This window comes from Tyto alba, unplaced genomic scaffold, assembly GCF_018691265.1.
Source record: "Tyto alba isolate M040663 unplaced genomic scaffold, T.alba_DEE_v4.0 Super-Scaffold_2, whole genome shotgun sequence".
Classification (NCBI taxonomy): domain Eukaryota; kingdom Metazoa; phylum Chordata; class Aves; order Strigiformes; family Tytonidae; genus Tyto; species Tyto alba.
Genome location: NW_024881282.1, coordinates 27,316,887 through 27,343,864, shown reverse-complemented (window position 1 = coordinate 27,343,864; position 26,978 = coordinate 27,316,887). Strand labels below are relative to the sequence as shown.

General features: G+C 38.1%; 1 protein-coding gene across 2 annotated transcripts in view; it reads left to right on the top strand.

Moving 5' to 3' along the window:
• TRPC4 (transient receptor potential cation channel subfamily C member 4) overlaps positions 1-26,978 on the top strand; it is a 156,066-nt gene that overhangs the window by 92,815 nt on the left and 36,273 nt on the right. For both annotated transcript variants that reach the window (XM_032982900.2, XM_032982901.2), the window contains one exon: positions 21,599-21,935. In XM_032982900.2, the coding sequence (XP_032838791.2) occupies positions 21,599-21,935 (337 nt within the window). The remainder of the gene's footprint in view (positions 1-21,598; positions 21,936-26,978) is intronic.

Sequence of the window (26,978 nt, the reverse complement as noted above, 5' to 3'; positions counted from 1 at the left end):
AGTTTGATAAACATTTTTCCATCAAAGAGCCAGGTACTCTAAAACAGGTCATATGTTTGCTTTGTAAATCATGTAAAAGTCTCTGTGTTTATAGATAAAGACTCCACAGATTGTCAAATAGCATAAATTATGTAAATAGATTATCTGCTACACATATTTAAAGTCTTTGTCTAATTGGTTATTTATTACCTCAGAACTGAATGAAGTGTAGGTGTCCATACGGAAGCTGTGCTTATTGCTGCTAGAAAAAAACGTTCTTTAATCACAGGGTGGGAGCACATCTTCTTAGTACAGCATTTAATTGTGCCTACATTTTAAATGTGTGGTGAAGCAGTCCTCCTAAAGTATGTGAGCAAATTCCTTATACAGTCAAAAGACAGAGGTATGCACAGAGGGAGATCCTGTCTGCTCAAGATAAGACATCTAAGTTAGCTCCAGAGACAACTCTCTCTGATCTCTTGTCTGGATAACGAAACAGGGTACTTCAATGAGAAGAGTAACTTCACTAGGCATTGCAAATGTGGATTCAAGTTAGACAACTTACTGCATCAACTGCGATTTCTACCCTGTGGTAACAGACATTTCAGCTTCTGAAGAAGAGGGCTTAGAGCCCACATAAAGGGAAATTAATTTCAGCACTAACTTTTTAATGATGTCTCAGAAGGCATCAATAACCTTTGAATGCTATATGCCACACACAAGTTGCAACCCCTCTCATCACAGTTCTAGTTAAACTATTCATGAACTGACACCAATGTCTTTTTACTTTGAACACTTGATAGAAGTAATTAACTCAAAGAGGAGGAGACTTGCTCTTAATAAAGTACACTGGAAATCTCTCATGTCACTTCCTTTTCTGCCTCTTCCTTAAAAGAAATGTTGCTGGGCTGTCTGCTTCAAGCAGGAACAACCCATAGTGCATATCCTTAACGAGCAGTGCACAGCCCTTCTGTTAGGATGTGACTGGCAGCAACAGAAGTTGGCTTTTGGTTTGAAGGAGTCACTATTAATGTGCCTACAAGCTTCCCTACACACCTGGGGTAGACTTAGCACCATGAGCTAATTTTTTCTACTTAGAATAACTAAACATCTGCTTAACAAACAAAATTTTAGAGAAAAAAAATCTTGAACAAAGTGAATAAATAAAGTAGTGCACAGGATTTAATTTTTAATGTAAACCTATAACTATAGGAATTTATAGCCCTCTTTCCTCCCTTCATATACTTGCTGGGGATCTGGCTGTTCTTCCTCCCACCCCTGCAAGAGCACCTAAGTCACAGCTCATGTTAGTTAGCTTTGCTGGGTGATGAGCCCCAGACTGAGATGTTGTGGAATTTCCATCTGCTGACTGCCTCCATTCCTCCCATACTGAAAATAAAATGTTCACACAAAACTATTAACAAGTCCTCCTTACAGAAACACTTGGCTTTCATATGCAAGGAATAGGATGACATTCTTCCCCACTCCATTCCCTCTTCATCAGATCATCATCAGGCCATTTCCTTTGGCATAGACCAGCAGTGTCTCCCATTCTCCTTGGACCCACTTCCTTCTAGCCCAAGGCTTGATAAATTGTGATGCGCCATGGAGATATCACTAGTAAAGGGAATTTGCCCACACTCTGATAATGCTTATTTGAACTTTAAGCTTTCACAATCTATTGTTTCATTTTTAGTCCAAATACTAGAATAGCTTTCAGTCAATAATTTGGATTGAATGAGACAGCTGAAAAAATTAAGAACTCCTTTGGTGTTTATTTGGACACATAAAATATACTTTGAGACTCTATATTCTTTTGATACCATGTCAATAGCTTTTCCTTGTGATACATTTAAATGTCTTTTCTCCTTTTTATTGACACACTCTGGAATCCCAAGATCCATATTTATTGCTTTGTCACCCTTTGTCTCCTCTTTTTTCTAACACTGCCTCTCTTTTCTTAGTGAATTACCCATTCTCTATTGCCCTATCTACAGGAGCAATACTACCACAAATATTCCTGGGCTCCATCCACTGCCACTGCTTTTGCCTCCCATAGAGGGAAGCTACACACAGCAAGAGGTAGAAGGAGCTTGAGGCTTAGATACAATCATTCCCTAGGCTGAGCACCAGGAGAACAGTGTCTCAGACCTAAGGACCCTCACAAGATTCTGTTGAATCTTATTTTTCTTAATTTAATGACTCCATCTGGGGAGATAGAACAGATCAAACAGGACTCTTAGGAATAAAAACCCTTGTAAATACACACAGGTCATGAAAGATAACTTGTTTCCTAGACTCAGTTACAGAAGAAACAGTATGTAAGTAGACAGAACAATGGATTTTAGTCCTTCCTTTGCCACCAGCTTGCTCAGTGATGGTGGAAAGATGATTGCATATTAGATTCACAAATAAAATACAGGTATCTGCAGCTTCTGTCTAACTTTGTAAGTATGTAAACTCACTAATCACTTAAACTCACTAATCACTTAAATCTTTATGGCATAATCACTTGGATTGCTATCTGTGCCTCTTGGCTATTCATCCAGTCACTGAATTCCATGTAGGTTGAGTTTCCTTGTGCCTTACTCACATCTGTGACTCGATTCCTGAAGGGGAAGATGAGCTCCTTCCTCTGTCTGAAGGGATGCTCCTTGAGAGTGCCATAACCATGAAGAGTGCCAATTTACCCTGCCTGGGGGGGATTGTCTTAGTCCTTTCTGAATGAAGTTGACAAGTGTGCTTCAGGTCAGATTTCAAGGTGGTTACAGATAGGGCAGCTTGAGAGAAATAATTTCATTGTAAGATTGATTGCAGCTCCAGATGATGATGAGTACAGTAAATAGAGCAGGAATCACTTTTTTTTCTTTCTTCCTTAAGGCTTGTATTTTAATTGTTTTGTGGACAATACATTCATGACACTGGCAAAACAAATAATCTAATGGTTCATTTCTGCTTAATTAATGAAACTAATTCAACCTACCTCATCAGAAAGAGGGTATGGTTAGAGCACCCCACAGCACCCATTGACTCAGCTTCTGCTTTTGTGTTACATGATAAAGTTCCTACTTAGACCTGCCAGAGAACTGCTCTATTTCTTGTGCTTCAGTGAAATTTTGAGGACTTTGTATAGTTTGTATCTGCCTAAAACAATGTCTTCTTGGGACAAGAAAGGGCATTTTTCTCTGTTTGCTTCTGTGAATACAGTATAATTCATTTTTCTACCTTAAAATAAATTCTTAACTTTCTTTTAAAATGTGACAACAAAGTAAAGATTATTCCTGTTGAGGGCAAAACTCCAGAATAAATTGCTGTTATTAGTTACAGCCCAATTTATCTGGAAACCAGCACATTAATATCTGCTAAGCACTGCTGTGGGGACTGAAGGAAGGATTGGGGGAAAAAAAAAAGCATGCTGAGTTTTTACTGAAAGACTGTGAAAAGTTTGCTAGTTTTGTTGCCTAAAGAAATCAGTTTTATTTCATCAGTGTCACTAATGAATATAGAATATAACCAGTCTTTCTACTACTTCTGTGTTGCTTAATTTTCCTGGTAATTTCACTTACATTTATATGGTGCTGAATTTACAGGACCTGACACAGCTTAAAACCAGTGAGAAGGCATGCTGAACCACAATAAATGGAGGAGAGTACTGAAAGCACATGTTTTTTTTCCAATTATATTTATATTAAATTTGGCCTCAAAATAATCGAAGTAAACCATTTAGCAGGTTATATGTGCTACATGTCATGCTTTGCAGACACCCTTAGGAACTGTTCTGCTTATCTGATATGTAACTGCTTTCAGTTTTGGTTGGGTGTTTTTGGTGTTTTTTTTCTTTTTTTTTCCTGCTTAGGGAAATGCTTAGCCAGCCCTGGACAAAGATTTGAGATTTCAGACTCTTCCCGTACATGTCATATCCTGAACACTCCACATTAGAAGGTATTTCAGGGATTCAACAGATCAATAGTTTTCCTTTCTACAATAACGCATGTTTTCTGTATATCTTAAGTCTTGTGCACGTCTTGCATATACTTGGACACATGAAATGATAGGAGACATGTAGGAATTGAAGCCTCTTTAAGGTCTACCTGTTGTTTACAGGAAAGCTAGGTGTGTAAGTTCCTGTTACACTCACTAATTTACAGTCAGTAGGTCCTAGAACATGATTCATCTGGACAGGCACTAACAATCAACTTAGTTTCCTAAGTACAGCTGTCTGTTGTTATTTGAGATTACCTAAGATATCTGAGATGAATAAACAGCTGGTAGATATCGCACAATGATTATAGGGGATATGTGCCCTTCCAGAGCAGGAACCACAGGCCAGAATACCTCAGGACATCTGAAACAGCACTAGATGTCTGTATGTAGGTAACAGAACTGTATCTCCAGATGTAAGGTAAATTTATTCCTAGGATCAATTCGCAGTAATAATTATAGTCACTGATGATGGGAACTTAAAGAATGCACACTATTTACATACGCCTAAATTTAGGTGTTTCAATCTCAGACTGGATCCCTAGTCTGTGGTAGTCATTCACAGAGAGGAATAGACACTTCCATAATATTATTTTGCTCATTTAGTCTAAAATGAGATTATTTGCCCTTTGCAGTTACCATTGGCTGGTGAAGAGAAGTCCTGATGACTGTCTTAGGCCTCATTGTTTATAGCTAAAGTTATAATGGTATTTATTTCAACTTGGGTGTCCAGTTTTGCAATATTCAGCATTTCTCTGGAATGTCGTCATCTACTAGTGTTAGCACATGAAGGAAAATGCCTTTTGGCATCACCATTTTATACTGTCACTTGCCCCTCAATACCATATACAATAGCAACTGGTGGTGTTTCTTAGAGAACATCGGTCACACAGCTGTGTGATTTGGTAAGAACTGTTTCTTTTCTTTACTATCCAGTGATTTATCACTGTTCTTGACCAGTTCAATAAAACTGTGTGTCTGTTCTGGAGGGACAGATTTCACTGTCCTGGGTACATATGATTGAATAGCATCTTGACAGTGCCAACTACTTAAGTTGCTGTGTTTCTTTGCCTCCTCTCTGTTCACCCCTGACACAAGAAATCCATCAGTATTTCTACTCGGGTTTTAGTTTCATTCTGGGTTTGAATTCTATAATCTCTGTAGAATCTCCAAATAGGGTGTTTTATATATATATTTTTTTTTTCTTTTAAAATCCTTCTGCTTTAATTCAGGTCCTGCCATTCTAATTTGATATTTACTGTTTCCATTATTGTGGAAACAATTATTGTATAAATACTCCTCTAGTGAAAGATGCAAAGTTTTATCAAGGCAAACGGCTAAAGAAATGATTGTTGATATATTTAGCAAGAATAAAACATTCTAAGGAAAGATTTTAAGAAAGTGAAAACTCTTTTGCTTGGGAGATAATAAGTTCAGTTATTGTTGAGCACTTGCAAACAAGCAAGGAGTTGATAGAACAGGAGAAAGCCAAAGGTGAATGCGTATGAATAAAAGAAGAAAACATGCCAGAGGAGGTTCACCTCTGGATTTCTATTTATTATATCAAATCATGGATTTTATGCTTTGAATGTGTTTCATTCCAGAATAATGTTGGAGAAATATGAGGGTCCTTAACATTTGTGGGAAAGAAAGAGCAATGCAGACCTTTAGCAAGTAGAAATTGTGCAACATGCCTATGCCCTGTTGCTCAAGTACAGGATCTGGCTCATTATTTTTTTGGGTGGATGAACAGGAAAAGGGAACATTTTACTCTGCCTGCTGTGCAGAAAAGATAATAATATTTAATTACTAGGGTAATGTTGTAATTTAAATTAGAGGTTTTTCTAAATAGCTAACCTTAAGGGCTTCATTAGCAGCCCTGTTATGGTTCACAAAAAGACATGACTTAGTTACACAGCATTTGACATTAAGACAAGCTGAAAGTATAACAGAAGGTAAAAAAGGTTTAACACTTTATTAATAAAATTAGTTCAAGGCTTAGACACCTTTTTTTTTTTTTTTTCTGTCTTCTTAATAGTATGCAGAAAGAAACTAGAAATAGCCATTCCTGTAGTGTGTTTGTGCTATGAGTCCCTGACTCATTCCACATAACCTCAGGTATTTAGCTAAGGTACCTATGTCAGTACCTTAGCCTTGGGTCTCTTCATAGCTGATGGGAAGAAACAGACATCTCCAAAGAGAAACTAAGGCCATCTAAGAACACAATAATTTTTGTCGCTACTTGTGTTACTTACACTTATTGCAGAGGAGACATGGGATAACTAGATGTGTTGTACAGGCTAAAGAGAAGGTAAAATCCTTTAAGAAGAATAGCATATAATTTCTGAAAAGTAGGTAACTGTGGGCAAAGGCTAATTTGTTAAAGTCTTGATATTCTGTTGTTCTGAGAACTGGAAATGCCCCTTAAGATGAAACAGATAACCCTGTTCACAGGAATCCCTTCTAATGCATTGTGTGATCTAAGGGTCTGCCTTAGCAGGTAAGTTCAGAGAAAAACCAAATTTCCCACAAAGACTTATCTGTATTGTTTATACACAATTATATATTTAGATTTAGTGGGCTTAGACTCACTCTAGAGTTCATTGGAGAGGAAAAGCCTAAACAGATGACCTTCAAGGTCCCTTCCAACCCAAACAATTCTACGATTCTGTTACTCTATATTAAAAGTCTGTCTTGCTTTAGGGACAAGACATCACACATGCAGTTTGAACAGATCATGTTTGGGTTATAGAAATGGTAAAACATTCTCAGATGAGCTCTTCCTAAGCACTTCAATCTTTCCAGACCTGAACTACACAAAGATAAAGAGCCAAAAATTGAAGAGAAATCTGTGAGCCTCAGAGTCTGCTGGACTAATGTCAAGAAATAATGTTCTTGAACGTGCTCTTCACTTTTCAGTGAACCATAACTTCTCCTTGACCACCATTATCCATGTATTGGCCTTGCAGAAGAGCTGGCAATGTGTCCTTAGAAGATACCTTTACGGGACTTGCACTGTTGGCACAGGTGGCACCTTCCTCCTAGCAAAATCAGGTGTTTGGGAGCCCCCATCATGCCATACTGGGATTTTTTTCATCAACATACAGAGATTGGGTGATGATTTCAGATTTCGCCTGGAGAAAGCATGCAAAGCTGCATTTCAGAGGTTTGGTCTGAGGGAAGAATACTCAATTTTACATGAAGATTCTCAAGATTAGATAAAAAGTTTTGCAAGAGATACTACTGTTAGAGTTATGACAGCCTGCAAGACTCCAACTGTGTTCAGCCATTTCTTCATCAGTATTTCCAAAGCTGAAAACCTGTAGTGAACTTACTCAGTCAAAATCTTGAAATAAAAGGCAAAGCTTTTATATGCACTGTAAAAATATTTTCTTTCACTGCATGTGGCCCTATTCTTAATACAAGTATACTAGTCAAATGCATTAAAGGGAGGACCATAATCATACAAAGAGAGATCATCATTTTCATTACAGTAAATTGAGTTTAGGTCTTCCTAACATGGCTGTGAAAAATTGCTCTTTGCTCTGTACTAAACCTTGGCAAAAGTAGTCTGGGAGTAGGAGCACTTTTTGTGTTCAGTGAGAGATCTTTCCAGGTATAATCATTGTAAATCACAGTGTACAAATGATGGGTCAAACAAGACCTTGTCAATATTAAAAACTATATCGGTTTGAAGTTGACTTGCTTTTCTCTTGCAGCTTTTTCAGTTAGAGCATACATACCTGGCCACAGAAACACTGTTTGGACACTGACTAGATTTTTGGCCAAAGAGATGTCATTTACCTTGAATTTAACAAGGATTTCAACACCATTTATCACTATATCGTATCCAACTTAGAGTCTTACAGTCTGGATGGAAGAACAAGATAGATAAAAAACAGTTTGGATGGTCAAGCTCTGGGGTTTGTGGTTAATGGTTCTACTCTACCTGAAGACAAGTAAAAACTCTGCAGTGATACCAGGATCTGCACTGGCCCAGATTTATCAGTGACCACAAGAAGATCCACTCTTGAAAAGTGTGCAGACAACAGCAAGTGAGAGACTGTCTGATAAACTCTAGGCAGGGCTGCCTTTTAGAGAAACCAAGACAAGCTGGAGGAACAGGCTGACAGGACCCTAATGAAATTCAAAAAGGACAAATGCAAAGTCCTGAATCTGGGAAGGAAGAAGCCCCTGCAGTGACACTAGACTGACTACCTGGCTGCAATGCAGAAAAGGAGCTGGAGGCATGAGCTCCTCCAGCAGAACAAGGGCCAGCAGCAAAGGCAGCTCACAATAACCTGAGATGTATTAACAGGAACGGCCCTCTTCCTAGAAGTGTTCAAGGCCAGGTTGGATAAATCTTTGTGGAAGGTGTCCCTGCCTATGGCAGGGGTTTGGAACTACATGATCTTTGAAGGTCACTTCCAACAGAAACCATTCTATGATTCTATGATTAGTGTATTGAGGTAAGTGATTGCCCCACTCTAATCAGCACTCGTTCAATCACATCTCAATTCTGCATCCAGCTTTGGGTTCTTCAATACAGAAGTTACATCAATAAACTGGAGAAAGTTCTTTGGAAGGGCACTGACATGGTGAGGGCTGGGGGACTTGCCCTCTGAGGAGTTACTGATGGAGCAGGGCCTATTCAGCCTAGAGCAGAGATGACTTCAGGGGGAACCAACACCACCCCCCAGTGACTACAGGGATGTCATCAAGGATATGGAGCCAGGCTCTTTACAGTGGTTCATGGTGAAAGAACTATAAACAATGGGCATCCATTTCAAGAAGAAATGTTTGGACTGGGTATAGAGAAAGGAAAAGCTTTCCCCTAATGTTCCCCAATGGACAGTCAGGCAGTGGAACAGGCTTCTCAGACAGTGCTGTCCCCATCCCTGGAGATTTCAGGACTTAATTGGATAGAGCCTTGAGCAACCCAGTCTGATCTCATAGGTGACCCTGGTTTGAGCAGAAGGCTGTACAAGAGACCTCCTGAGTTTCCTTTTAGGCTGAATTATCCTATCATCTGATGAGAAGAACTGAAGACCCATATGCACAGTAGCCAGTGTGCTTGGACATCTCTGTGAAGCTGTCATCAAACGTAGAGAGGATGACAGATACTTGCCTCTCTCTGCTTCTATGGTATTAAGAAATCAGTCCACATTAGTCTTTCTCATACGTGTTTGACAGTATATGCCCTGGCATTTCAGCTGAAAGCATAGAAAAACATTTTTCTGTCTTCTTAACCCTTAACACCTTTTAAGGGTACAGAAAGAATATCGCTGTTGTTATTAATATTGTAGCAGTTTTACAGGGATATTCAACTTTATATATAGTTCAACAAGTTTGAAATAACCAAGCAATATGAATTTTCAGATGATAAGGAAGGAAGACGGTGGATCAGTATAAAATTATTTATCACATCAGAAGATAAAATATGAAAGTGTTTCATTTACAGATATTTCCCCTCTCCCGCCCCCCAGAACGAAACACAAATACTTAGAAGTAAAATTATTAAAAACAAACAAACAAACAAATGTAAACAATGCACTATATAGCAGTTGTATATTATTCTGCCTCTACCAACTTTTCAACAAATATGATGATACCATCTCACAACATTTAGGTGAAAATTACCCTGTAATTTTAAAAAAGAAAATTATGGCAAAGAAGTTCCCTTCCTTTCTGCTTTCCTTTCTTCATAAATGCAATTAATGTAGATTGACCATAGTCATAACACTGCCATTATAAATATTCTGCCAATACAAACATAAATATTACTCTCTCAGCCTCAGGTCCTTTGGCTTCTATCCTCCCTCAATTTCCATGGAAAAGCTGGATTTTGTAACAGGTCCAGCAAGTTCAGTATTTCAGAAAAAGAACATTTCCTCAAAGCAGTAGTGAGCTATATCTGCCATCAGGTCATCTTTTCTGAACAGGAGGTGAGTTTTTACCTTTGTGAGATGTCAAGGCTAGAGAATTAAGAGTTTTGCATAGCAGATCCCTTGTTGGGGTCTCAAAAATTACCTACAAAGACCCACTGATGTTGGATTATCTTTGAAGTTCTGAAATGAATCACTGAAAGAACTCGCAGTTGAAACTTAAGAGTGCTGCTGATGTTTCCCTGCACAATTACAATGTAATTTAGTTGACATTATTATTTAGTTATCAAGTATGAATTATTTTGGCTGCCATCCTCTCTGCCTCTCACTTGAAGTGTTTGGATGCTGAAGAAATCACAATTTTGTTGTGTTAATGGAGGCTGAAGTCAGGAGCACTACAGCTTCTGTCAGGGTTGGAGCTGACTGGCACAGAGTAGGCAGTGGTAAGTAATAGAGATTATCAGGGGTCTCACCACCATTGTCTCAGCAAGGGGGTTTTCAGGAGTGAATTTGAGAGGAGTGTTTGGAAAAAAAGAGGTTTTCCTTCCCTGATTACAGTATTTGATGGTATTAGTATGAGACCTTTACAGCTGTAGGCTGGATGTTGTTGAGAAAAATAGATACTGAATATGACTCTAGCTCAGGAGGCATCACCCAGCCTGCCTGTGGGTCAAGGAAGAAGTCCTCCAGCTGGCCGATTTTGTTAAAGCCTGTATGTTATGTGTAAATGCAGGGGATGGGAAAGGTACATGTGCAATCTAAATTTAAGTTGCACGTCACATAAGAACTTCAGTATTTTTGCAGGTTTGCTTGGGATATTTTCTCTGCATTCACTTTTCTCTTGCTATACAATAAATTTGTTTATTCTTAATTATATGTCTGATTCTTGAATAAATTTCAGTTTAGGGAATCATGATTTAATGCATACAGTCAGGATGCATATGCTTAACACCACAGAAAAGTACAAAGGAAGCAGAATAATATATTCCTTCAGAGTACCACTAAGATACCTTTCACAAGGATTAAAGATCAGCTTTTTCTTAGAAATATACCCTTTCTGACTTGCTGGAGCAGAAGCTAGGGCATGCATGTCATGCAGGCAGTGACAACAGCCTATGGAGTATATTCCTCTGTCAGTGAACAAATTGTCTGTGCTTTGTCAAGGAAGAATGTAGCCTGAAACCTTCAGGGACTGAAACAGAGCCTTTGCTTATATCATTCCACGTATGCCTCTTCCACCTCTAGCTTTTTGCAAATGGTCATTTTCCTCCACATTTTAAAATAAAATATATTCCTTTACCTGGATCTATAAGCCAGTGTGTACTACTCCATCTCCATAAGAAACAGCTATGGAAGTTGGGCAAACAGAAATATCTCCTGAGTTACCCAGTTTCTAGGAGCATGCAATGAATTTTCAAAACACCAGTCTAACACAGAAATGTATGACCTAAATCAGTAAAATACTGTGCAAGGAACAAGTCTTTGAGATGTCGTCTGTACTACTGAATGAAAGGAGACCATAGCCTGACCCTAAGACTGATACTAAGAGGTTTGTGTGCAAACAGGCTACAGAAAGTCGCAGATTTGCCTTGCATAGAACTGGCTGGAAAGGTCAAAACTGGAACCAGGCAAGAGCAAATAGGTAGTGGGGATGACCGTGGCCCAGTGCTCAGTCTCAGTTGTTGTGTGATTTCTCCAGTGTAGGTGTAGCCTGAACATCCCTAAAAGTGACACATATGTAAAATGCAAGTAATATAGGCTCTTTATTGATTCCTTCATCGCCCTGGTTCTCCACTATGAAAGAAACCATCAGTGTTCAGACATCTCTCTGTATGAGAACACTGAGAGTAGCTCAAGGGTTTCATTTGAGATACCAGACTCTAATGCTTTTCCACAAATAGTAGAGTTTCATAAGGGGAGATAATGACCCAAGGAAAGTCATTATTTCTCCAGGCTGACAGATGCTGGGTACACAGAATTTCATTAACGGCTGTTGTAGGTATCTTCCCACTATGAGAAAGCACAGTATTTCTGCGGTCTGTTTACAAGAGGTCATTTTCTTCAACCACAACCTATTCTGAAGTGCAAAGGAGCTTTTGGAGAGCAAGGTTTTTGAGCAAGCAATTACACTCCCTGCAGTTCTTTCCAGGATTCACATTCTGTGTTTAAACCACTGAAGCTGCACATGGTGCCTGTCAACTGGCCATTCAAGAGCAATGCCTCTGTACTCATTTAAGGTAAAACTGGGAAGAAAGGTGAATTGTACAGATGATGAAAAAGATGAAAAGCAACATCTCTAAAGGCCAGAAGGAAGGTTCATGAAGGCCACACTTGACTGATAAAATTTATGCATCTGCTTCAGACTCACATGCATTTCTCTTGCAAATGGTCTCAGAATAATTCTCACTGAGTGTCATTGCCAAAGACCTATCATTTCAGCTTAGGTTTTATGCAGGAATTGAGTGATTAATTTGATTTCTTAGCCTTTAACATTCTCAGATAAACACACAACCAAGTTAAACAAGAGCAACTTAAAGATGAAATAAAGTATTTGAAGAGAAAGAAAAGCAGATTGAGTGACTATATACATTCTGTTCCTAAGTATTAATGAAACTACAAAGCCAGACCTCCCTACAACATGTTAAGAGAGAACTTTCAAGAGAGAAATATGCAGTTTATTGCTTTATTTAGTTTGAATGCCTTTGTAATCAGTCTGGTTTTATTTTTCTCTCATCCCTCTAATCCTGTATTCAGTCAGCTTTCAAATGAGTGTTATGCTTTCCAAAAACTGGATTCACATTGATTGTGGGGAACTTTGGAATCTTCAGTTTCATACAAGTTTCACATATTAAACAGTCACTACTAAAGTGGGAAAACTTGGAGTTCAGTATGACTCTCTTGGCTCTCTTATCACTTGTCTAGGACAACATAAGCTTGAAGTCAAGAACAGTTATGCTCATATCCATTTTTCATATCAGAGTGGCACCTCATAAAGCTAAGATAACAGAGTGAAACTTAAATTTGCCTGGGGTTAATGGAAGGTAATTACCATAGTTTTTACAGAAAAAATCAAATAATGTGAGAAAATACACTGCTCCAATAAGGTTTCTCTTCAGAGAAACAAGTAAAGAGCCTGAAAATGGAGAAAAGGAGGAAGAAAAAATTTTGTAGTCAGGTTTCTTCCAAATAGCTCAATGCCTTACCCAAATCTGAAAGGACATTCAAAAAGGAAAAATGTAGCTAGGAAAGTCTCTCTACCTTGTTTTGGCCTCTGCAACAAACTGTACAAACAAGGAACAGGGTGGTCTCCAGTGACGCTAATAGAAATTCTCAGATGAGCAAACACTGCCCAGGGGAAGAATCTAGCTTCTCTAGTTGCTTTCCTACCCTTCCCTCACTTAGAGCTTTTCCCAGCTAATTTTTCTCCAATTAAACTCACACTGTTCTGTGCTTCAGTTGCTTTCAACATATTTGCAGCTCCCTCATGAATTTTTAAAGGTTGGTTTATTAATTTGTAACTTTTCCTTCTGGCAACATGGCAGCTACAAAAGTAGACAAAGTGGTACAATGAGCTGGATGTGAGGGAACTCACTGATTCTGTCATATAGTGGGATTGTAACTAATTTAATTTCTAACCTCATCTGGCTGACCAATTAATGCTTAGAAGCTTTACAAATACGGGACACAAAACCAGCTTGGATGTAAGAAGCATGCTACTGGTAATTGCTCACTGGTCCAGAGGCGTGGGTTTTTTTCTTTTTACAGCCCCTGGGGCTGGCAACAATCTATTTTTTATACAAGTGGCTATTTGTTTCCAAATCAGTTTGAGTTGATAGCATGATTTACATGAACTGTGTGCTATGAACAGTGTGATTTCTACCTGTGTTAATACATGAAGTTGCTTAGAATATATACTGATTTTGGTCTTCTAAAATGACCTTGGACTTTTGAGATTATAAATAAAATGTATTTATAGTCTCATTTTATTCAGTGTTAGAAAAAATACTGGGAGAGTGATCAGCCACTATTTCTATTCTCTTACCAGTTAATTTATTTTGTAGAAACTATTGGTGTAGACAACAAACTTGGTGTCAGAGGTATCTGAAGATTGCTTCGGGAATAAAAGGATTGAAATGACAGAGACCTAAGCAAATATTTTGCCTATTATGTTTTTTTTCCATACACATGATGCACAGATTATTACAGCACAAGTGTTTGGAACAGTTAAAATGGTTTTATGTATTGTTTGGCAATAATACGGTTCAGTTATATGAAAGAGACAGGCTCTGCTTCTTTTCAAAGGGAGTAACCAGTGGTGAAAAAGATCTTAGTAATACATTGTATTACTAGAAAAAGTAATTCAAAACTAAATAAATAAATTCAAACCTGTAAACACAATTGCTATGGCTCTTACTAAGAATTTTGTTGCCCCAGAAAACACTGCTTGGCTTAATGCAGTAAGTTTGTAGGATCATAAAAAATACTTTATTGAAAGATATCTCTCAAGATCATCTGGTCCAACCTCCTGGTCATAACTGGGCTAACACTGAAGATAAATCAGGTTTCTAAGGAACTTGCCCAGCCAAGTTTTGAATATTTACAAGGATAGAGATTCTGCATCTTCCCTGGACAACCTGTGGTAGTGCTTAACTACTCTCATAGGGAAGAATACTTTCCTTAGATCAAACTAGAATTTCCCTTGATGCAGCTTATGGTCATCCTCATCCTTTCACTGTGCTCCTGAGAAAACCCTACTTCTATCCGTAACCTCCCTTTCATTTGTGTAAGACAGCAAGTGAGTTCCCACCATGATTCTTCTCTTTGAGACTGGTCACACCAAACTCCCTTCTTCTGTCCCTGTATGTCATGGGAAACAGCCCCGTAACCTCTTGGAGGTGCCCTGTTGGACTCACTTCAGTTTGCTTATGTCTCTGTTGTAGTGAGGGACCCAAAACAGGAGACAGTATTCCACATGTAGTCTCACAACTGCCAAAGAGAGGGGAATTATCACCCTCCTTGACATGCTGGCCATACTTTAGCTACTGTAGTTCAGGCTATACTTTTGCACTGCATGGGCCCAGTCGTATTTCAGCTTCTTGCTTACCGGTGTCCCCAGATATTTTCTGCAAAGCCACTCTTTAGACAGTGAGTGCCAGCCTGTACTGTCGCACCAGGTTATTCTGTCACAAGTGTAGGACTTTGCATATAAATATCAGTCTTATTTTTTGTTTCCTATGCACGGAAATACACCAGCTAGGTGTGTAAAAACCGGAACCCAATGTAACAGAAGCAAGTTCATATTGTATTATCTCTGCAGATACTTACAGGGTTGTTTAATTGTTTTTCCTACAAAAAATGTTTTGAATTGTGGTGAGTTTAACACCTGCCCGGAATAGGAGCAAGAAGTATTATATCAACATCCCAGTTGTGAAGTTTGGAGATATTTTACACACTTATCGCAAAGCCCAGCAGCTGTTTCACTTTTCTTTACCATTCAGAAGTCTAACAAGGCTGTTCATGCATAGCTGGTTCCTAAGAACTGCATTTTAGTTTTAGCTGCCATTGCCTTGTCTAAGCAATTAATCAGAATCACTGAAATTATAGATAAGTTGACTTATTTAATAGTTACTTAATAATTTTACCTGTGCTGATTCATTTTACTGAGGAGCAGTGAATCAAATGAAGAGCTTCTGCTTGTGTTGATGCAATAAAAAGGAAACTTAAATTGTTAAAATTAAAAACTGCAATGTCATTGTATAATAATGTTCATTAATCCTTTTAATGAAGCATTTCAGTCTTCACTTTTATGTTTCCCTTTTCTTTTGTTTTCTTCCTCCTCCTCATATTGGAAGTTAAACAATAGGATAATTACAATTTAAAAAAAAAAAAACCAAAACCGTCGTTGTATTCTATTCTTGGTGAGAGCAGTGTAAACTCTGTATTTTATGATGAAGGCATCTATGCTGTGACTTTGTTTTGCTATAGGGACCTGATGTGAAGCGGGTTGCCCTGATGATATACAAACTGATGTGCACTGGTGCTCTGATCCCAAGTGAGATAGCTGCTTCCCTTAATGACACAGCTGCAGACAGAGCTGAGGAAAAGTTGATCCAGTGGTTTGGGTCCAGTAAGAATTATGATCATAATGATAGTCTGGTCCAGCTGGCACTAGACTTAGATGGGGTGGACATGAGAAAATTCACAGTAATTGGCAGAGGAATGAGGACTTCTGGGCTGAGGCAGAAAACAGATGGTATAACTGTACCCAAAGGAGTCCAGAACATGGTCCCTAGCTTTTAGAAAGAAAAATGTAGTGCTGATCTAGTCAATAACATTAACGCATTTAAATTTAAATTAAACATTGTTTTTCTTAACAAACTAGTACTCATAGAGTAAGTGCCGAAATCCACAAATACAATCTTTGAGGGAAGATACTGAAAAGAGTAGAATATGCAGTGATATCTCTAGAGGGAGAAATAATCTAACAAATTTAAGAGTCTGCTTAATGAGGTTGGGACTTAAATCTGTCATTAGTGCCAAGCAAATACACCTTTCACAACTGGTAGACAGAGAATTTTGACATCTAAATTTGAAGTTAAAATAACTAGAAGAGCTTGGGTTTTCTCTAACTATCTGGGAAAATATGTAAAATATGAAAAGTAAAATGTTGTAGAGAATGAAAAAGTAACTGGACTTAATTCTTGTTGAACTGGAGCACAATCATTGGAAAATGTGTGTGACAAAGCAGCAGACCTCAGAGCTAACATTTCCTACCAGCTTGGCTGTAATGGCAGTACAAAAGAGCACACCAGAGAATCTGACTGTGACTTCAAAATGCGTTACTAAGAAATTTTATAATAACCATTTTGTTTTTCTTTGTTCCCCCCAAAAAAAGATCTTTAACATTCATCTGTTAGAATAAGCTATCAGGGATAGTTCTTTGTGTTACAGTACAACTCACTTGTTCATAAATCAAAAAGGAAATCACTTTTCTTTGACAGCTTTCATTTCTAGATGACATTCTTTTTCTATGTAACATATACTAAACCACTTACTGGTCTCAGAATGAGAATTTCATTTGGATCCCAGATCTTATTTAGATTGCTTTGTAAGTGTAAAAATGAACGCTCTATTACAAGTGGGTTTTTTTGATATCTTTTCATATTACCTAATACAATGAAATAAATACTTAAAGGTAATATTTACTACAGGTAAGAACTGACTTGAATTAATCTGATGATATATTATTTATAAAAATAATTATTTTTATAAAGGAATTATTTCAAGAAAGACAATATATAGTTAATATTATCACTTGTGTTATTTCTTCATAATTTCCATTGACTGAAGGATATGTATTACAGCAAACTAAAGATCAGATTTAATCAGCAGTGAAAATGAAATTCTGGGCTAAGTATATGCTTGAATATCACTAGAATCAGGCTCTGCTATTATTTATACCAGATTATTTTTGCTGACACTGTGAATAATTTCTGATTTTCACCAGTCTCTGGGAAGAGCCAATTCCCAGCATGACAACTAAGAGAATGAATACCAAAACATTTTCAGATGGGCAGACTCTGTGAAGGAGCTAAAGATGGGTAACCAAGAATAATCGTTACAGCAAAATCCCTTGCATAATTACAAACTGCTAGAAGCTATTGGAAGTCACTGTAGTGTGAAAATATAAACTTGAAGATTGCTATTTATATGGAGACAATGTCAAAGTCAAATACCATACCACATAATGCTGACAGTACAACAGATACTTTGAATACCTCCGAATGTCATATCTCCAATTAAGGAAGAAAAAATATACTACAGTGAAAATATTTTGGCATAGGCAATGAAGAACTGGCAAATTAATGTCACAGAGTATTTCTATTTCTGCCAGTCATAAAATATTTGTGTAAAATATGTAAAAAAAAAAAATAATAATTTTAAGCTCCCAGTTTAGTAGAGGACTTCTTTGTCTATTTAGCTTTACTGTGTGATCATCCCGTACGTGATCCCACCCATTTATACAGGAAGTGTCTTATGGCTTGAAGCATATCTTTTTTCCATCCACTTCTACTGTTCCTTTCTAATAGAGGCATTTACAATAGGGTATAAATCTCACTTGACCAGAGGATATTGCCATGAAGGCTTTTTTTTTTTCTCTGTAGAGAAGAGCATTTTAGTGAATAAATCAAAAAGTCAAGTGTAATTAGAATTCAGGATCAGTAATAAAATATATTAATCACAGATATATATATGACCTATGAGTAATGTCTCTGAGACTGCCTACACTGGTGGACACATCAAACATATAGTCTATTAGTGTTCTCCTATAGTCAGAAGAATCCAACCAGTGCTAAAACTGTCTTGTCATAGTCATAATTTGAAGTAAGAGAGCTAATTTCTTTAAAAGTTACAGTTTAAAAAATTGACTCTTTAGTGTCTGAGATTTTAAAATTTTCCTCACAGAAAAACTTCCTGTGCCTCCGAAAGCAATCCTTGTCTTTAACACATTGTACCTTAGCAACACAGTCACAACACAACAAATCTAATATGAATATTAGGAGACAACAAACAATTTTTCAAACCTACTCAGAAGTGCTTTTTGTATTAACATTGAAAGTTTTGCATATTAATCTGTTTAAATATTAGAACTAAGCAGCTACTGATTATCCAGTGTAGAGCACCCTCCACATGGTGCAGTCAAAAAGCATCTCCTCATGACATGAGGTACTTCTGCATCAATTCTGGTCTCCCCAGTCCCAGGGAAGCCCAGTACTTGGTAGACTTTGGAAAAAAACCTCTTTATACTTAATTTCCTCCACATTACAGTAAGAGAAATTAATTCCTTTTTAGACATGCTTGTCAAGGAGGAGGCCCCCTATGTCTACCACCAGCCTTTGCTAGCCACTGGAAGTTGTTCTTTCACGTGGATCCCCAACACAATGAGGGCAGACCAAATGTGTTGCAAAAGGGGACACAGGCCAGACTTATGAACTGATTACTTTTAGGTGAGAAGACATGTAGTGGGACGCTACTATGAAGAACAGGAAACAAACATGAATCTGGCACACTCTGTGGCAAAAGAAGGACAATATTTTGCTGAGGAATTAGTCCACGAGTCATACTTTTTCACTAATCAAGCAAAGCACTAATCTGTACCTACCCAAGCAAATTGTGATGAAAAATTTTGTAGGGAGACCCCTGTTAAAAACTTTGCAAAAACATAACTTTGAAAACATCTGCTCTGACTACATGCAGTATTATTCCAGACATTTGTATCTTGAAACAAACACCCTTAGACCTTGCAAATGTATTTTTTTCTAATGGAAGAGAACACTCTGTTACTCTTCTTTAAGGCTATTTTCAAGATGTTTATGGTATGAGTAAATTTTCTTGTATTTCACAACAGTCAGAGGCAGCTTCACTGTTGATGTCTGGTAGGCAAATATGTCTCTGCTAAAGACACTGGTATTTTATTATAATACACCAGGTTTGAACTTGGCTCAGGTTAACTTTTCTGACAATATCCAGACATATATAGAAAGATGCATGCTGACTCTCATTTCATTCCAAACTAAACAGCATTTTCTACCAGCAGTAATCCCAGTATTTGCAGAAACTGAGAAGCTCCCTATTCATCCCCAAAGGAACTTGGCTTCTGTGGTTATAAGTATTATCAAAATAATGTAAAATCCCAAACTAGGTGCATCTGATTAGACTTCAAATCTGAAATTATTTGCTATAAATTAACAATTTTATTATTTAATAGGATAAAGAAGTTTCTGTTAATGATTGAATCCACTGTATGTATATATGCATGTGTGTAACTGTATTGGGTTGTATGGCAAGGTTTTGGTATCAGGGAGCTACAAGAGTGACTTCTTTAAGAAGCTGCTAGAATCTGCCCCTGCCATGTCCGACAGAGCCAATGCCAGCTGGCTCCAGGATGGACCCGCTGCTGTCCAAGGCTGAGCCCATCAGCAATGGTGGTAATGCCTCTGGGATAACATATTTAAGAAGGGGAAAAAAGCCCTGCTGCACAAGAGCAACAACAGCCAGAAATAGGAGTTAAAATATGTGAGAGGAGCAACTCTGCAGACACCAAGGTCAATGAAGAAGGAGGGGGAGGAGGTGATCCATGCACTAGAGCTGAGATTCCCCTGCAGCCCCTGGTAAAAAACATGATGAGGCAGGTTATCCCCCTACTGTATGTCCCTGAAGGACTACACACTGTGGAAGGGACCCATGCTGGAGCAGTTCATGAAGAACTGCAGCCTGTGAGAAAAACTCATGCTGGAGGAGTTTGTTGAGGACTGTCTCCCATGGGAGGGACCCCACGTTGGAGCAGTGGAAGAGAGTGAGGAGTCCTCCCCCTGAGGAAGAAGGAGCAACAGAAACAACGTGTGATGAACTGACCACAACCCCCATTCCCTGTGCCCCCATGCCACTGAGGAGGAGGAGGTAGAGAAGTCCGGAGTGAAGCTGAGCCCAGGAAGAATGGAGGCTTGGGGGGAAGGTTTTTTAAGATTTTAATTTCTCATTATACTACTCTGATTTGATTGGCAATAAATTAAATTAATTTTTTCCAAGTCAAGTCTGTTTTGCCTGTGACAGTAATGGGTGAGTGAGCTCTCACTGTCCTTATCTTGACCCACAATCCTTTTGTTATATTTTCTCTCTCCTGTCCGTCTGAGGAGGGGGAGTGATAGAGCAGCTTGATGGGCACCTGGCATTTAGCCAAGGTCATCCCACCACAGTAGCTTAAGAAAAAATGCTTCTTTTCTTTATTTTTCTTTTTTTTTAAAGCAAAACAAAACAAAGCAGAAAAAAAAAATGCAGCCACTCTGGCTCTCTGATGCATATGTTGCTTATATTCTATATCTTATGTCAAGTCTAGCATGCTGCTACTCTATGTCTCCTTTATAAAAGAAAGCACTAGGGAAAATAGGAACCATTGATCAAATAAAAATACAACATGAAACCCTGGAAGCTTCTTTGAAAAGTTATCTGAAAAATATTAAATATCTACTAGCTTTGGGGTTTTTTGATGAAATTCAAATTTAAGGATCATATATTAAAAACTGAAACCCCATCATGGAGAACAGACAGATCATAAAATATTGTACAGGATAGGAATATATCCTGACAAAGATTAGTGAAACACTGGGGAATGCTAGTGCTTAGTTTGTATTGTGCAACCATTATGTAATGTGTCTGTAAGAGTTTTGTCAGTATAAAAGCATGTAAGCTTGATTTTTAGAGAATTAGCAGGGAACATACTGAGACTAGTTTGTTCATGGCTGTGGAATTCCGTTTCACTGTTTACAGATCTCAGTTGTGCTTTTCATTTTCATAGTGACTTCCACCTCATGGTCTGTGAATTCACAAATGTTGCTGGTTGAATAATGGAAGTATTTGTGAACTTGTTTTTCAGTTTGAAATCAGCTTTTGAGGTACATATGTTTTACAGTCTGTTGGCTCCTTGTGTATTCAATCAACAGGGAGGTCAAGCTTTATTCTGAAAAGTGAATTTTGATGACTTTTTACTATACTTTTTGCACTGAATTAAGGGCAGGCTGACCCAGCCCTGTCTTACTGGTATTATCAGCATGAGTGAGCTTGCACAGGCAGTAGATTTTTTTTTTTTTTTTTTTACTCTCTATCCAAAAGTTACTTATCATAACTTACATATCATAGAAGTAACTTCACAGAGGTAACAAGGAACTAACCATCTTCCTTTCTTTTCTCTATAGTTTGTTGCTCAGCCCAACTGCCAGCAGCTGCTCGCGTCTCGCTGGTACGATGAGTTCCCTGGATGGAGGAGGCGACACTGGGCCGTGAAGATGTTGACATGTGTTGTGATAGGACTCCTTTTCCCGGTCTTCTCTGTGTGCTACCTGATAGTTCCCAAAAGCCCATTAGGGCTGTTCATCAGAAAGCCATTTATCAAATTTATCTGCCATACTGCATCCTACTTGACTTTTCTGTTCCTGCTGTTGCTTGCCTCTCAGCACATTGACAGGTCAGACTTGAGCATGCAGGGACCACCACCAACCATCGTCGAGTGGATGATATTACCGTGGGTCCTGGGTAAATGTATTACTAAAGAAAATACAGTGAAAAGTGTTTTGACCCCTGTGGTTTTGCCAGGCATTCCTGAGGGAGGAAGATACAGTAGAGTTCTGTCATGAATTACTGACCTACCAAAACAGTCAAATGGTCCATCTCCTCCAATACTTAGCAAGAGTAGTAGACAACTTGGGAAGAGTTTAAAAATCCAAAATGTCACCACCTGATATATTACAGTAAGGGAAAACAAAAGATATCAGGGGTTCCTTCCTGTGATTTAGCAGTGACATGAAACATGCATATTGATATTATTTTTAATATCTTTTTTCTTCAGGCCAGAAAGTTTTCTGATTTCTCTAAGTGTTCATTTCTTAATCTGTTAGTTTACTTTTTAAAAAGGGTCCCATTGCCACGATAATTATTTTTCATGTATTAGAATGAGGCACAGTGTCATTTCTGCAGTGTCGCTACTAACCTTAGTTACCTAAAATATGCTTCTTTCCAATACGACAGACCAACCTATTGCAAATAGTGCTGACCAGCATTTTCAAGTGACTGTTTTCAATAAAATATGCATGCAGAGTATTTTTTCCTGTGATAAACCATTAATGACAACTTGTCACTCAACTTCAAACAAAATATTTTACATCAAAAGGAATAAGAAAATCCCCTAGCATTTTTAAAATGGGGGAAAATATTATCACTCTGTCCTGATAGTGTAAAATAAAAATTTCAGTCTGAGATTATTGAAAGCCTACTTTATGTGGGCCATGTTGGCCTTAAATGTCTTCCTGTGTGATTGCTCAATCCTATTGGATTGGATTATCCTAGATCCTCCCTGCATTTGCCTGTCTACCCTGCTAGATGGTATCTTTTATAGGGTGTCCTGGTCTCTTCCCTGTTTCTTATTTTAGGAACCAACAGAAGTTGGACCAGGTCAGGCCAAATACATGTGGTCTTGACTGAAATTAAATTGTAGAGGGAGGGATTTGGTAGCCTTAACTGAAACAATTTAAATTTGATATCTTCATTTAAATTGTCATTACATAGACAAGTTCATGCACAAACTTTTCTAAAATGTTTTGGTGGGGTTTTGATACTGTTACCTCTCCCAGACCTGCCCATTAAGGGGCCATTTCTCTTCACTTTTACAACTTTTCCCAAACACCTGGCTTTTTTTAGAGCAACCAAACTGACAAGGCTTTTGGCATCACTGGTCATATATAACTTACAATGCAGTGTTGAATTTATAATACACTAATTGGCAGTGCCTGATATTCCAGAGAAAAATGAGTCAGTGGATTTTCCTCTGTATGTTCCTTGATAGAGTACTGCGGGAAACAGGAGGTAGGGCTACATGTCTTTAACTTAAGAAAACAAGCATGCATGACCGAAAACCCTGTGTACACTTACTTTTCCGGAACCTCTCAGAAGGACATGCCTTTCACAGATGTACTGCTTTCTGAGATTTCCCCCATGATAGCACAGCATAAAACAGTCCTTATCACCAGCCCTCACTGTTAAGGTGTGTTTTCCTTCACTGGGTAAATATTGCAACTAACATTTAAAAAGCCTATATCTAGTATAATTTCAAATGAATTAATCTGGCAGGCTGCGTAGAATGGCATTTCCTACAGACAAATCAGACTAACTTCAGTGGGTGACATTAACTTTTAAATCTTAAAAAAAAAATTCTCCCAGTAAAATTTCCCAGTTTTATATCATCAAGAAATAAAAACCCAATATAAAAATCATCAGTTTGATACAATACTTCCTTATAAATAAATGTTGCAATGCTGAGGAGGAGCAGGGGGCTCTTCTGTTCTCTCCCATGCCCAGAAGTGATATTAGTAGCTATTCTGTTCAACTTTCCAAATAGCAGGTGGTCAGTATATTCAGCTTTCATGATATCCTGAGTCTGAATGATAATAACAAATGGATAGCTGACACATAGACCTTGACATGCCAAAGTGGGTTTTATCATTAACCTGTCTTTTTAAAGAAAGAAATTAGAACCCAGAGAAAAAAGTCACAATTTGAGAAGGGCAAGGACTAGTTTCAGCTAAAGGCAGTTCTAAAATCTTGGTGACTAACTCCTCTCAAGAAAACATGTAGTGGGAAAAGGAAGAACTTCCATTGCCCTCAACCTCTGACACTGTTGCTTACTTAGGAAAGGATATAAGTAACTCAGCATCCCAAAGCACTTGTTTGAAGAAGCCGTTAACCCTGAGAGTTATGACTATCAAGATGATTATAATTTCTAAAAGTAGCATTAATAGTTGCAGTATAGACTGCTATGGCCAGATTATGCCCGTGCTGCCTGTGCTGAATAAGCCCTTCCTCCGCAAGCAGTACAGGTCAAGTCAAGGGAACTGCTTGCATAAACAAATATTCATGAGCATGATTAAAGATTAATACTTAGATACCATGTGGTCAAATAGCTTGTCATTAATCTAGACTATAATGTTCAGAGAAACCTCTTGCACCTAAAACGATGTATTTTACACACTGATCTCTGGCAGCTCCTAATGAGTGTTTCCTGTAGTTCTAGTTTCACGTTTGCTGGGTTCAGCTTTCAAACTTGTTGCTGCAGTGCCTTAGCCCACTCAAATAATAAGGCCCCAGGTTCACCCATCATAATCTCAAGCAATTCATTAGGTACCAAAGTTCCCCCTATCATTGAAGGAGGCAGACACACGTCTCCACGGGACGCTTCAGCTGACAGCATGTGATGAATGTGTCTATTTCTGCTTTTTTTTTTTTTTTTTTTTTTTTTTTTTAAAAAAAGAAATGAATCTCAGCCAGAACCTGTTGTTTTCATATTCACATACATGCAAGATGTGATCTAGTAATCTTTTGATAAACTAGATAGTTTTATTACATCCTTATCAACAATCTAGGCTTAGTTTCCAAGCCACAAGTTAGTCTGTCATCTCATCTCTTTAAACTATACAGTTATGCAGTATCCTTAAAAAGAGTAAATTGAATAAAAGGGAGCCTAAATCTGAGGTACATAGGTATATTTTAGCATTTTCTGGATATAGACAAAAATTGTTGACATGAGAGACAAAACTAATGTCACTCTAGGGTTACAGTTTTTCTCTGAAATTGGAAACAGGACCAAGTAAACCCTTTTCCCAAAGCAAAGGTTATCCTGGAGCAGCTACAGCATGTCAGAACTATTAACATTTAAAACAGTAGAATTCCTTGTTTGTGTTTTCCTTAATTCAGATAGGTCTGCTTGTAGTTTACATTCTAATAGCTACTTCCCTTAAAATGGAGGAAGAGGTGCTCTACTTTCCAGGCTTCTCATTGACATCAATTTCAGCATACACATATTTCATAGGACTTAAGAAATTTTAAGATTGTCCATAACAATCTAACCTCTTCAGCAATCAAACAGTAATCAGCATTTGCATACTACTATGTAAGAGAAGGCTGAATATGCATAATTACTGCATATTAAGTGTCACCAGAGTAGGAGGCTCATAGGAGAAACCTGTATTGGGCTACATTTCCATGGAGACTATTGATTTTACATTTTAAAAGTCTCTTAAGGAAACTTCTGCATTAATTTTGTCTTTTACATGATTAGATGATTATACAAGTGATGTTACAGTATGTGGTGATTATCTGTGGAACAATAAGTCAGTATACCAAGGCTAATGTGACAGGTTTAAGAAGCAGCTGTGGAAAAATCTCTCAGTGAGAAGAGTCAGAGTCTCCTGTCCTTGCATTTAAACAAATAAACAAGTTTTTGCTGGAAAGGAAGATTAATTTTCTTATTAGCTGTAGATTCAGATCTCCCAAGCATGCCAGACGCTTCACACTACAGAAAGATAGGCCTGTTTCCTGTACTTGAGAGTCCATCACCACTGAAAAAAGGACAGGAAATATAATAACCCTATCTTGTGAAAAAAAGTGAGGAAGAGGAATATTTTCCACCATCAAATTCCCCATCCAGTTACTGAGTGGCCTCTGAGCATGGTAACAGTGATGCAAATAGGAAATCAAATAAGACCCAGCTCCACCCTCTTCAGGACTTGTCTGCAGCTCACAATCTTTAATCATACTCATAGGGATCATATTGATCCCTATAGACTTGTCATACCTGTTTTTCTTCCCTAACCACTAGCCTCAAACCTAGCCTCAAACCCAGACCATGCTAAATGTCCGCAAAGTGGGCACTTGGCTCACCAGGGAATGCAACAAAATTCAGAGGAGAAAGCCAACAACCAGACAAACTTAGTGCTTAGTAGATGTGGTTAAAAAGCTGCCTGCCAGTTGTTCGGGGTGGCTGCAGCAGTAAGAACATTTTTTAGGCAAATTTGTTTTGTTGAGCTTTTTGCTCTTTTATGGGCATCTTTAAATGTTCATCATAATTCTGTTGTTCAGAATACTGCCTGGAGCAGGAATGCAGCCTTACTGGATCTCTTTAACAATGTGTTCCCCATCCTTTCTGTCAGAGTGGTTTATACTATTGGAGTATGTGAATCTATAGAAAACTTGGATGTTTGGGAACTGTGCAAACAGCAGACATTTGTGGTCAGCAAACTGCTGGTGGGATGTACGGGAGTGTGCAGTCTTTTCCATACTTAGCACAATGTACATCCAAACCAATGGCACAGCAATACACTTCAGATGATCTGAATTGATCGTAGAGGTGACAAGTACGCTGTGCATCATCGAAATTTGGTCAAAAAAGTGTGTAAAAAAATTAAAGTTAGTCTGAATTGACATGTTCCAGGGAGCAGATATAAAGGATAATATGACCAGCAAGATGAAACAGTACATAACCAGTAGTGACAAGTAAATTGCTGAAGAAGAAAATAATCCCAGACAAAGCTGGAACACAGCTTCAGTCAGAAAGAAGGATAAGGCACATAATGACCACTCAAGGCCATTTAATCCAAACTACTGCCTGACACAGACTAGCTGCAAAGATAGATCAGATTTCTCAGGTTCTTGTCCAATCAAATCTTTAATTTCTTCAGGGACAGATATTCCACCACTTCTCTCAGCAAACTGTGCCTGTATCTAGCCACTGGTGAACTTTTTTCCTGG